At 51.1% G+C, this 12,523-nt stretch overlaps 1 protein-coding gene across 1 annotated transcript; it reads right to left on the bottom strand.

The window, feature by feature from the left end:
- Window positions 1-1,818: 1,818 nt before the first annotated feature.
- On the bottom strand, window positions 1,819-10,852 carry PAQR7 (progestin and adipoQ receptor family member VII). The gene is made up of 3 exons (XM_006777518.2): window positions 9,911-10,852; window positions 8,119-8,219; window positions 1,819-3,805 (listed from the first exon to the last, which is right to left on the bottom strand). Exon 3 carries the CDS (start codon window positions 3,782-3,784, stop codon window positions 2,738-2,740), a length of 1,047 nt encoding a protein of 348 aa, XP_006777581.1. The 5' UTR covers window positions 3,785-3,805; window positions 8,119-8,219; window positions 9,911-10,852; the 3' UTR covers window positions 1,819-2,737.
- Window positions 10,853-12,523: the final 1,671 nt, after the last annotated feature.

Here is a 12,523-nt window from a genome sequence, read left to right as displayed (position 1 = left end):
GCACCGCCCCCAGCGTCTGCGCCGGCCGGCCCAGGCTCCGCCCCCTTCTAAGCCCCGCCCCACGCCGAAAAGACCACCGCCCATCTTCTCGTGTGTCCGTGGAGCCCTTTTCTCTTTGTGAAGGACTTCGTGTTCTTCTCTCTTCATTCAAGGCTTGTATTCCAGGAAATATGCTGTGTGGACGCGTTTGCGACTCTGCACAAGAAACGTGCATTTTCTTCTTGCTGAGTTAGTTGTACTTCCTTATTGCAAATACTAGAGGCCTGATGTACGAAAATTTGTGCAAGAGTAGGCCTTCCTTCCCCGGCTGCCAACACCGGCTTCCCCCTGGCACCCAACACCAGGCTTCCCTCCGGCCACTGGCAGGCACCCGGGACCCGGGCTGGCTTCCCTAGGGCTGCTCATAGGCACCCAGGACCTGGGCCTCCCTCCTCCGGCCGCTGGCAGACACCAGGGACCCGGGTGGCTTCACTCCAGCCCTGGCTTCGTCAGATGTCCGGAAGCCCAGTCTAATTAGCATGTTACCCTTTTATTATCTAATATATACAAAAGCCTAAATGACTGTTATAACAGGTTGACCGGTTGCTATGATGTGCACTGACCACCAGGGGGCAGACACTCAACACAGGAGCTGCCCCCTGGTGGTCAGTGCGCTCCCATAGCCAACCTCCCGCAGTCCCTCCCGGCAACCCGCCAGCCCCTGAACAGGACTGGGAGAGACGGCCCTTATCGGCCCGATCACTGGCCAGGCCAAGGGACCCCACCTGTGCACAAATTTGGGCACGGAGCCTCTGGTTATAGATAATAACTACTCCAGCACTCAGGGTTTTCTTTGTCTCAAAAAGGAAGAGTGGAGTTGAGGCTCAGATCCACAGGCTCCAAATCTGGGGTCCACCACCCTACCCTTAAATGGTTAACATGCCCTGGGGTTTATGAGTTACTGTTGTAATTCACAGAAAGGTAATCAAAGCTTGACTGTGAAGCCACATAGGAGAGGATTTAGAAAATGTTAAAATGAAAACTAAAAATTTGGAGCCAAGAACTAGCTTTCAGTTCTGCCTTCTGTGGCTTACTGTGGATTTTAGAGAAGATCAAGTGAAGTAACATTTGTGAAAGCCTTAGACATGCAAAAATGATGGCATCCCATCCTGTCCTTCCATTCCTAACCACAATCTTCATAGATATTACATATTTCTTAGGCATTTGGGGAGTTTTCTTACCTGTAACTTTCTAATTTTCCTTCACTGTACATATATTGCTTGTGTACTCTGAAGAAAGCATTATTATAAAAGTTAACCCATAGCCATACCATGAAAAATTGACATAAAATCCTCCTTGACTGAAGCCAAAAAAATGAAATCTTTGGCAAATTATAAAATGGGATGATGTATTTTTTTATGTATTTTTATTGATTTCAGGGAGGAAGGGAGAGGGAGAGAAACATCAATGATGAGAGAGAATCATCGACCGGCTGCCTCCTGCACGTCCCCTACTGGGGATCGGGCCCGCAACCCAGGCATGTGCCCTTGATGAGAATCGAACCCGTGACCCTTCAGTCCACAGGCAGACGCTCTATCCACTGAGCCAAACCAGCTAAGGCAGGATGATGTATATTTTTAAAACATTCTTTTAACTTATAAATTTTACTTAATAAAACTGCTCCCCCACTTCCCTTCCAAAAAAATTAAAAAGTTCATACTTATAGTACACAAGGCCCCAATGTCACCTCACGCAAAGATAAAACAAACAAAACCAAACCACACCATGAGCAGGCCCATGGGTCTCCCCGGAACAGGAGACAAAAAACAAAGAGGCAGCTGTTATCACAGTAACTTTATTGCATCCAGGACATACCAAAGTCCAGACCGCCCCTAGCTCCAGCCCCACCGAACTCCTTCCGTACCCCTTGGTCCTTGTACAGGTTTCCCCTCTGCCCGGAATACCTTTCCTCTTCTCCGTCTGCAAATTCCTATTCACCCTTCTCAACCCAAAACCCTGAGGGCCCCGGGCCATACTGATTATTCCCTCCTCAGTGCTTCCCCTGACAGTCCATCCCAATATTAAAGTCTTTGATCCAGAGGGCCCAGTGGAAACCAGGAGAATGGCTGGGAACAGGACATTTGGAACATGGAGGCCAAAGCTAGGAGGGTGAGCTCGTTGCAGGGGACAGTGACTGAGGGATAGGGGGCACTGGGTGGGATCCACCTGCACCTACCACAGTCTTTACCTTTGGGGACTCTGAAGCTCAATGGTAAGATCCTGCACACACTTTGGTCCTGCCCCTTCCCCACCCACCAATGAAATCTGGTACATGGGCGTTGCTGAGGCCTCCTCTGCCTCTCAGCGCAAATCTAACTCTAGCCTAAATTCCACCTTCACCCCCTCTAGATAATCTGGAAGCCCCAAACCAGAGTCCTGGCCCCAGCTGACTCCCCTTCCCCCTCCCCATCCGCACCTGTAGTGAGAGGCAATGTGGGAAGGCAAACCAGGGTAGCCACATCTTTATCTCTTTCCCGCTCCCAAGTCAGGGAGTTAGGGCAGGCCCAGGAGTGGACCCCAGAACTCCAGGCCAACCCCTAAACCCAAGCCAATGCCATTCTAGGTAGCCGAGGCGTGCGCACAGAGACACCGCATTGCAGACACAAACAACTTTACCAGGCCTTGTTCCTATATGGAGCCAAGCCCGGACCCCTGGGCTCCCACTCTACCTCCCTCCCTACCAGCTGCCGACCTCCCTTCACTGGGTCTTCTGATCGAGTTTGCGCCGTACCAGCTGGCTCAGAAGGAATGCGGTGAGGACACTGCTGCCCACGGTGAGCAGGAAGAGGCCGGAGAAGTTGTGGGGCCAGCGTGTATGCAGTGGCTCATAGATGGGCCGCCGGGCCTCATAGTCCAGCGCCACAGCCTCTAGCTGAGCCAGAGTGCAGAACACCAAGAAGACGTGGAAGAGCTGGTGGCCCTGCCCAAAGAGGTGGCAGCTGCCAGGGAACCAGCGCTCAGGCATGAGGGCCGAGAAGAAAGCAGCAGCCAACAGGAAGAAGACGACCTGGCACTTGTGGTAGAGAAGAGCGAGGTCATCGGTGGCAGGGTTGGGGGACACCAGGATGCGGTGTGCCACCGGGCTGATGTCCAGGGCGTAAGCCAGCGCTGAGGGCACCTCCTGGCACGTGCGGCCCAGCAGGCCGGGCTTCTGGATGTACTTGTTGTAGCACGAGCCAGTGCAAGAAAGCCAGGCGAGAAAGGCGGCCGTGGGCAGGAAAATGGTCTGCACCTGGGCGTGCCAGGCAGGCTCAATGGCATAGTAGAAGTGTGCCAGGGCGCTGCCAAACTGGTACACAGCCACACCCACGTAGTCCAGAAAGAAGAAGCTGTAATGCCAGAACTCGGACTTGGCCTGCAGGAGGTGCGCCAAGGCACTGAGGAAGAGGTAGGTGAAGGAGGCGAGGACAATGATGAAGAGGGGCAGTGCGTGGGGGTCTCCCCAGAAGTCCACGGTCCCCACAAAAATGGCCAGCCGCAGCAGCAGCACCAGGGCTGCCAGCAGGTGGGTCCAGACGTTCACCGCCTCGTTGTGCTGCTGGAACAGCGTGCGGAAGTAGAAGCGCCAGGTCTGATGCAGCGGCCGGTAACCCACATAGATGTACGGCTTCCAGTAGAGGGGTGGCACCTTGGCTCGGTCTACCGTGAAGACAGGCTCTGGCGGCACAGATGGCTGAGGCTCCTGGTGGGCCTGCCGAAAACTGGGCAGAAGGTGGATCAGCTTCTGGGCCACCAAGGTGGCCATGGCTGTGGACTGGGAAGGGAGCTGGGAGAGGGACCAGAGCAAAGTCAGGGGCTGATGTCTTCACCCCCATGCCCAGTTCTCACTCCCTCCTGCCCGCCCCGTTATCCTAGGCTGAGTTTCAGAAGAAAGGAGTCGTCCGAAGGGAGAGCTCAGCTCTGATTCATGATTGTCCTGCTCCCTGATGTGTCCCAAAGGCCTAGAACAGTGCCTGGCACTTAATAGGTGCTCAATAAATGTTTGAGGAATGCGTTCACTAATAAGGTTCACTACTTCAGCCACTTCCTTTGAGTCCAAGTTCCACACAAGAGCCCGTTGTTTTCTCCTGTGTTTAGGCTGCCATCAGCGTTCACCTGGTGGTGACAATGACCTTGCTAACAGACCAGCTGCCTCTGTTTTTAGCCCCTTTAGTCTCCCACTGACCCTCCATTACCCTACGTGATCTAGTCCCTGCTGTCATTTCCAGCCTAGTATTGCTCAACCACAATGTATTCAAATCCAGCCACAGTCTCACCAACCTCCTGGGCCTGTTTCACATATGTATAAGTTTGCATAAGCTGGTCCCTCCACCTGAGATATTTGCCACATCTTGCTTATCTGGCAAACTCATATTCATCCCTCAAAACCCATTTCATCTGTGATACTTTCCCTGGCCCCCTGAACTTCAGATGATGACCTCTCCACTTGAGTTCCTACCATCAGATACGTATCCTTTGACGGGAGCTCATTGAGGCTGGGCAGTTTGTCTCATTATTTTGTGAACCCCTGGTACTTAGCAGGTAGCTGACACTCAGTGGTTGTTAAGTCAAAGAACAACTAACTGCATTCTGATAATACTTCATAGCCTTTGAGACCCAACAAGCCACTTTTTTGCTTAAAGTTCCAGGAACTTATAAAAACAGCCCTTTCCCTCAACCACACCCCCACACAAGAGTTCCCTCCTCCAGCCCTTCCATCCCAGCCATGGCTGCCAATTCCAAAAAAAAAATCAAATCTAACCCCTCACCCTAGCCTTTAAGACTTTATGACCTGCTCCCACCCTCAGTTCCCATCTAACCCAAATGTCACACCAACTTCCTTTCCCTCCACAAGCTGCCACTGCCCCCTGCCCACTTACTGCCCCCTGCCCACTTTCTCCTGTGGGAAACTTATAATGGGTTATATAATTTAGCATTTAAAACTCATTCATTCGCCGAAACCGGTTTGGCTCAGTGGAGAGAGCGTCGGCCTGCGGACTGAAAGGTCCCAGGTTCGATTCCGGTCAAGGGCATGTACCTGGGTTGCGGGCACATCTCCAGTGGGGAGTGTGCAGGAGGCAGCTGATCGATGTTCCTCTCTCATCGATGTTTCTAACTCTCTATCCCTCTCCCTTCCTCTCTGTAAAAAATCAATAAAAATATATTTTTAAAAAACAACTCATTCATTCATTCATTCATTCAGCAAGCACTGAGCTCTTCTGCCTCAGGTCCTGTGCTGGACCCAGGGGAGGGCAAAGTGAAAAAGGATTTGAGCCCTGCCCTCAGGAACTTCATGATATGGTAGAGATTATAGAAAGGAAAACAAATCATAGCAAAGGCTTACACTATACTTGCAATGTGCCAGACACTGTTTTAAGCATTTTAATGGACTCATTTACACTTCATAATACCCTGTGAAGTTGATACTATGCCACTTTTCAGATAAGGAAACTGAGGCAGAGAGAAGTTAAGTACCCTATTATCCACCTAGCTAGGAAGCCGCAGAGGTACAATCTAATTCCTGTTTCCAATCTTTTATTTTAATATATTTTTATTGATTTCAGAGAAGAAGGGAGAGGGAGAGAAAGAAACATCAATGATGAGAGAGAATCATTGATCGGCTGCCTCCAGCATGCCTCACACTGGGGAATCAAGCTCAAAACCTGGGCATATGCCCTGACCAGGAATCAAACTGTGACCTCCTGGTTCATCGGTTGACGCTCAACCACTGAGCCACGCCGGCCAGGCCTGTTTCCAATCATAACCATTACCCTAAACTGCTCTTTGCAAGATAAGGTGGCAAGTGCCATTAATCATTTCATAATTATATGCTATAGTTTTTTAATAGCATTTGCCGGTACCAGTTACTTTATTCAGGCTATCATTATTCAGCATGTCATTCATTAAATCAAATATCTATTGAAAAACTGGCACCTGCCAGACAACTCCCCTCCATCAGGTAAGTTCCCTCCAACAAGCTTACTGAGCTCAGCATCCAGGTTTCTGTCCATCATTCATCAGGTTTATTACAACTACTCTTTGCATCAGATTTCATTACAACTACTCTTGTTCTGCAAGAGGTAAGGAGACCTGGGCAGGAAGGGCATTCATATTCTCTACCACCAGCAAATGGTCCAGGCAGCCCACATGCCTCCTCGCTCCCCCCTCCCCCTCCCTGCTTCCCAGCCTAATTTGCATCTCTAAGCTCCTCCCACATGACACTTCTGGAGTGGCTCTGGTCTGTAGCCTTTCCTAGTCCAGTGGGGAGACAGGTGTGAAAGAAGTCATTACTCTACCACATGAGAGATGCTACAACAGGGGAGTCCAGGACTCTTCCACTTCCTGTTCCCCGGACAGAGCAGGTTTAGGAAGCAGACCTTGCTGATGGACTAATGAACGGGACCACCGCCATCCCAACCATGAAAACCCCTGTCCTGCCTTGCCGGCTGGGGAACCAATCTTGGATCTTCTCCTCCTCAAGGCAGCGGGCTTCCACCTCAACCATGTGGCCTCCGTCCTGCCTACAGCTTCTTCTTCCCAGCTCAGAACCGCAGGGAGCCAAAAGCCCTCTGAACGCATCTCATGCAGCTCCTTTGTGAGGAAACAAGAGCCCAGAGGCAGAGAGGCCTTTCCCAGAGTTGCCCAATCCAGGAAGGGTTCCGTCCCACCACAAGGGCAAAGACCAGGGAAGGCTGACATGCTACGGTGCCTCGTTCCTGGGTCTCTGTGATCCGTTTTGTCAGTCAAACGCTCCCTACCCCGCTCTTAGAACTTCCCCAGGCATCACAGTATAGTAACGCCTCTCAGAAGTGCCCTGACCAGGTTGGCTCAGTGGATAGAGCGTCGGCCTGCAGACCGAAGGGTCGCAGGTTTGATCCCAGTCAGGGGCATGTACCTTGGTTGTGGGCACATCTCCAGTAGGGGGATGTGTAGGAGGCAGCTGAATTGATGTTTCTAACTCTCTATCCCTCTCCCTTCTTTTCTGTAAAAAATAAATAAAATGTATATATATTTTTAAAAAGGCTCTGAGAAGTCCTGCAGTAAAGAAGCCTGCTTCATTTTGTTATTGAACCTACATTTGCCGAGCTTATGTGACCGAGAATTCCTTTCTCAGTAATAATTATATTATAAAGCTAGCTGAAATGTAATAAGTGTTTATGCTGACTCTTTACAACCTTGTTAAAATTAGTTCTCATAACTAGCCTGTGAGGTAAATGTTATTATGCCATTTTGTTCTGGATAGTGAAATTCAGAGGTTAGCTTCTTACCTGAGGTGATAGAGAGACACACAGAGAGAGGTGGAGCCTGGATTGGACCCAGCTCTCTGACTGCAGAGCACAGACTCTTAGCCACTCTGCTGCTGCCCCGCCTCCTGTCACACCTACCTGCATCCAACAGAACTACGCTGGAAAATACTGGTCTAAAGCAGGCAACCAAGTCCTTTTCAGTAAATTATTCTCTTAGGCTTCTAGCAACTGGCTCACATCCAGGGACCTGTCTCCCCCAGTTAGCAGCTACCCACTGGCTCTGCACCAGTGAAGCCCTGGCTCCCAGCTACCTTCTCATTCACAGCCTTCCCCTTCCCCAGGCACAGTGGGCCCTAAATACATAACCCAGAGGCCACGCACTGAGATGGCAGAGGTCCCGCTGCCCTACTTCCTTTAGACCTCAACCAGAGGATGAGGGTAGGTACACCTTCAGGGCAATCTCTGAGGGGTGCCCACCAGGCTGCCAGGACCCACCTATTCCAGGCCCCCTTGCCCTGCTTACCTAGGGGTTTCTCTAGAGCCTGGGGTTGATGACTTCTGTGGGACTAGGCAAATTCACCAGATGCCAAGCACTGGGTGGCACTTCCACAGGTCAGGGTCACTAGGGGCGGGGTTTCAAGGGACTGGAGGTGTCTTATGTGATGTCACCAGAGGGTGGGGCTAAAAACAACCTCCACTCCTCTCCCCTCCCCCCTCACCACTCCCACATTGGTCAAATCCAGGCTAAACTCGGCCCTCCTAGATGGACCTAAGCTGCAGAAGGAAACTCGCCATTAACCTCTGCATGACACATCCGGGGAAACCAAAAGCTGGCTGAAAAGCTGCGACTTACCCAAGACCACACAGCAAGGCAGACAAAGTTGAGCTGAGACCAGGTGTCCAGGGCCTGGTTGATGGATATCAGGCAAACTTGATTGGCTCTTGTCCCTTATCCTAGATAATAAAAGGCTAATATGCAAATCGACCAAAAGGCAGAACAACCAGTAGCTATGACACACACTGACCACCAGGGGGCAGACGCTCAATGCAGGAGCTGCCCCCTGGTGGTCAGTGCACTCCCACAGGGGGAGCGCTGCTCCGCCAGAAGCCGGGCTCACGGCTGGTGAGCACAGTGACAGTGGTGGGAGCCTCTCCCGCCTCCGCCTCCGTGGCAGCGCTAAGGATGTCCCACTGCTGTGGGCCTAAGCTGTCAGTCGGACATCCCCTGAGGGCTCCCAGACTGCGAGAGGGCGCAGGCCAAGCTGAGGGACCCCCTACCCCCGCCCCCGCGTGCACTAATTTCGAGCACCGGCCCTCTAACTCAGAATAAAAGGTATTAGGAATAAAAAGCAGATGCTATAAAGGCTCATGAGTGAACTTCAGATTCAGACAAACCAAGTTTGACTCCTGATTCCACAACATAGTCACTGTGTGACCCAAGACAAGTGATTTACCTTCTCTGATCCTTAGCGCCCTCATGGCAATTATAATATCTACCTTATAGGCTGCTGGAAAAATTAAATTTATTAGAACAAATTTTTAGCACATTTTAGAAACTCAGTAAATGACTGCTATTGTTATTATTAATAGTATTAATTATTATTAATAGCAGTTGCAAGCTCTGTCTTTCCCTCTCTTCCACTCTCTCTAAAAATCCATGGAAAAATATCCTCAGTGAAGACTGATAAAACAAAAAACTCAGTCCCCTTTTAGCTCTCAATCGCTGGTTCCACTGGTTTTGGGGCCTTTAGAAAGTTAACTGTGTCTCTCTAAATATTTACCTTTCTCTGAGGGTACATTTAGAGACAGGGAAATTTGGGTGGAGTTTGAAATTTGGCTAAAGTTTGGACTTCTGGGACACTGACCTTATTAAATAAATTGTTCTCAGCAAAGACCATTCAGAGTAACCCCTCGGGATTCACAGAGGCCTGAGGACTTATATGTGGCCCACAAGCCCAAGAGGGGTGGCTGGGAAGTGCAATCCACTGGGAAGGGCTGCAGCCCCACAGCCCCACAGCCCCATCCCTGAACAAGTAGGAGAGAGAATCAAGGAGGGAAACCGTGCTAGCAGGTAATCCAAAAGGCATGTGGCCTGGCCGGGCATGTCTTGCAAGTTTGGGAGGCTTTCAGGTTGGCAGAGCCTCAGAACTGAAATCCCGGGGCCCTAGTGGAGTTCCTATCAGTCTGAGCAGCTCCTCCCGCCTCTCCCCTCCCACCTCCCCAGCCCTCCCAATTCCCATTCCCCTTTTCCTAAACTGAAGGTCAATCTCCTCGCCTCGCTCCTCAACCAAGGCTTGCTACTCTCTGTTCCTCGGGATTCTCCACCAGATACACCATCAAAGAGGCCCTTAAGGCCTCTGGGGGCAAAAAGAGGACCAGGTGGTGGGAGGGGTAGTAAATGGGCGTTGGAGGGGGAGAGCGCCAGGTTATACCCATCCCACAGGTTTTACTCAGTGCCTGCTATACGCCAGGCACCAGGACCACCACCAGGGCTGGAGCATATGGTGAATGAAGCAGACAGCAGCCTGCCTGACAACCCCAACAGACCAAATGCCCAAGGGCCTAGGAAAATCCAGCCCAGACCGAAGCCACCCTGGCGGTGACTGAGAGAACTGCTGCCCCAAGGGCGGGTGTCCATCACTCACCTGAGCAGACTAGTTCAAAAGAAGCCAGGCCCCCACTTTCCACTTTCGTGTGAAAACTGCGTCTCAAGACTGGAACTTAGCAGCTGTGTGACTTGCCTCTCTGAGCCTGCTTTCCTCATTGATAATCAGAGACTAACAATTAACCCCCTCAAGGGCTCTTGCAAAAGCAAAAGAGCGAAATAGTCATGGATGCTGGGTGTTGGCTCTGGCACAGCCTGGGTGCCACTGTTTTTGTTGGGTTCTACTCCTGGCTCGGCCACTCGATCCCTGTGTGACCTTGGACAAGTCCATTCCCCTCTTGGCTCTTTTTCTCCAAATGTCAAGGAGAATGACTTCACCGGTGACTTCAAAGGGCCCTTCAGTCCCCGAGACACACCAACAGTTAGGCCTACTGTGTGCCAGGCCGGGAGCTTTCCCATGAACAAAGCAGTTAAAATACCACCCGCATCGAATAATAGCCCAGCTAATTCACAGTTCAGGGCAACACCTAAGGATATTAATTTCTTGACCTTTTGGAGTTGAAGAGCCTACCTAAAAAACACCTATTCATAAATATTATTTGGTTATAATTCCACTTCTTCTTTTGCCTCCTGGTATGCAAAATGCAGTTGGCCCTTGAACAACAAGGGTTGGCACTGTGCAGGTCCATTTATACAAGGGCTTTTTCAATAAGTAAGTACAGTACATACATGTATTTTCCTGATGATTTCCTTAATAACATTTTTGTTCCTCTAGCTTGCTATTATGAGAATACAGTATATAATACATATAACATAAAAAACACGTGCTAATCAACTGTTTATGTTATTGGTAAAGCTTCCAGTCAACAGTAGGCTATTCGTAGTTAAATTTTGGGGGGAATCAAAAGTTTATAAGCAGCCGTAACCGGTTTGGCTTAGTGGATAGAGCGTCAGCCTGCAGACTGAAGGGTCCCAGGTTCGATTCCGGTCAAGGGCATGTACCTTGGTTGCGGGCACATCCCCAGTCGGGGGCGTGCAGGAGGCAGCTGCTCGATGTTTCTCTCTCATCGATGTTTCTGACTATCTCTCTCCCTATCTTTCTGTAAAAAATCAATAAAATATATTTTAAAAATTTTTTTTAAAGTTTATAAGCAGATTTTTGACTGGGGGTGGGCAATCCCCCAATCCCCTCCTTGTTCAAGGCTCAAAGGTATTGTTGCTTTTCTAGGCTCTGATTGTTCAGCACACTCCCTTAAAGACAACCTTGACTTGCCATGGAAAGCAAAGTTCAAACTCATTAAGTACAAATAACAGTAAGGCCAGACCTCAGTTCACACTGGGGTTGTCAGAGGTGAACCCTCTTGAGCAGCGGTTCTCAACCTGTGGGTCGCGACCCCTTTGGCGGTCGACCGACCCTTTCACAGGGGTCGCCTAAGACCATCCTGCATATCAGATATTTCCATGACGATTCATAACAGTAGCAACATTACAGTGATGAAGTAGCAACAAACATTTTATGGTTGGGTCACAACATGAGGAACTGTATTTAAAGGGCCAGAAGGTTGAGAACCACTGCTTGAGGGACACTGACAAGGATGACATGGTATGACAGAGCCTGAAATGTTAACATGGTTAGGCACTAGGATTAATCATTTACAGTCGCTCGCTGTTTACAAAGAACTTTAATAATTTACAGTCACTTGCTGTTTACAACCCTTTCACCCTGCATCTAAGCAGAGCACAGCCCGCCCCCGAACTGGAAGCCCAGCTCTCCTGCCTTCCATCCGCTGTGGTCAACTCCCAGGCAGCCAGTGGGTGGCCGCAGATTATACAAGCCAAGTTTCCATCCCTGGCTGGCAGCGACTGGGTCACCTCCCTGCATGCAAACCAGTTCCCCAACTCAGCCCAATGCAGTTAAAGAAAGTATCTCCCAAAATCGAACAGAAACCATTTTTGTTTTGTTTGTTTTTTTTGTAACTGCACTTGGGGCCTCCATTTGTGCTGAACAATGTAGTCAGAATGAAAGAAATAGCTTCAGGGAATTCTCCTGGAGCTCAGACTCATCAATGCTCTGGGCACAGGGAAGGGCCTGGAGGAGGAACGCAGACCCAGAGGCTGGGTGAGCCGGCCACAGTCTCTCCGCATGGGAGACAGACACAGCGCGAGCTCCAGCATGACCAGCCAGCAGCCCCTGCGCAGGGAGCGGGGCTGGGGAGGGGCGGTCTCTCACCAAAGGCCCAGAGGTGGCCCACGCCCCGCGGCACCCCTCTCAGAGCGCGTGCTGGGCACCCCCCCAGGTGCCCCCAGGCTCGGGAACCCATCAAACTCTAACTCCCCAGCCTTGGCCTGGCCTGACCTGGCCGCCATCCGGCCCGGCCTGCAGGGGTCGTCGCAGGGAAACTTCTGGGTCCTCAAAGCCTCCAGGCTCGAGGCGAACGCTGTGGGTGGTGAGGCCCCATCTTCCCCTCCCGCACTGGGTGCGGGAACCCCCTCGCTCTCCTGACCGCAAGGGAGGCTTCCCCACCGCAAGGGGCTCAGGCTCCGAGGCAAGAGCCCCTCTGCGCCCCCAGCCGAGAGCCCCGCACATGACCCAGCCCCGGCGACTCGCACCCCTTCCTGCCCCGTCTCCCTAGATCCCTCCCGGGTGGGAGCA

The sequence above is a fragment of the Myotis davidii genome, unplaced genomic scaffold (genome assembly GCF_000327345.1).
Source record: "Myotis davidii unplaced genomic scaffold, ASM32734v1 scaffold149, whole genome shotgun sequence".
In the NCBI taxonomy this organism is placed as follows: domain Eukaryota; kingdom Metazoa; phylum Chordata; class Mammalia; order Chiroptera; family Vespertilionidae; genus Myotis; species Myotis davidii.
Note: the sequence above shows the minus strand (reverse complement) of the source record. Positions and strands in the feature narration are given on the sequence as shown.

What these genes read in the sequence shown, in the direction of transcription:
- PAQR7 (XM_006777518.2), bottom strand. Translation starts at nt 3,784, where the DNA reads ATGGCCACCTTGGTGGCCCAGAAGCTGATCCACCTTCTGCCCAGTTTT.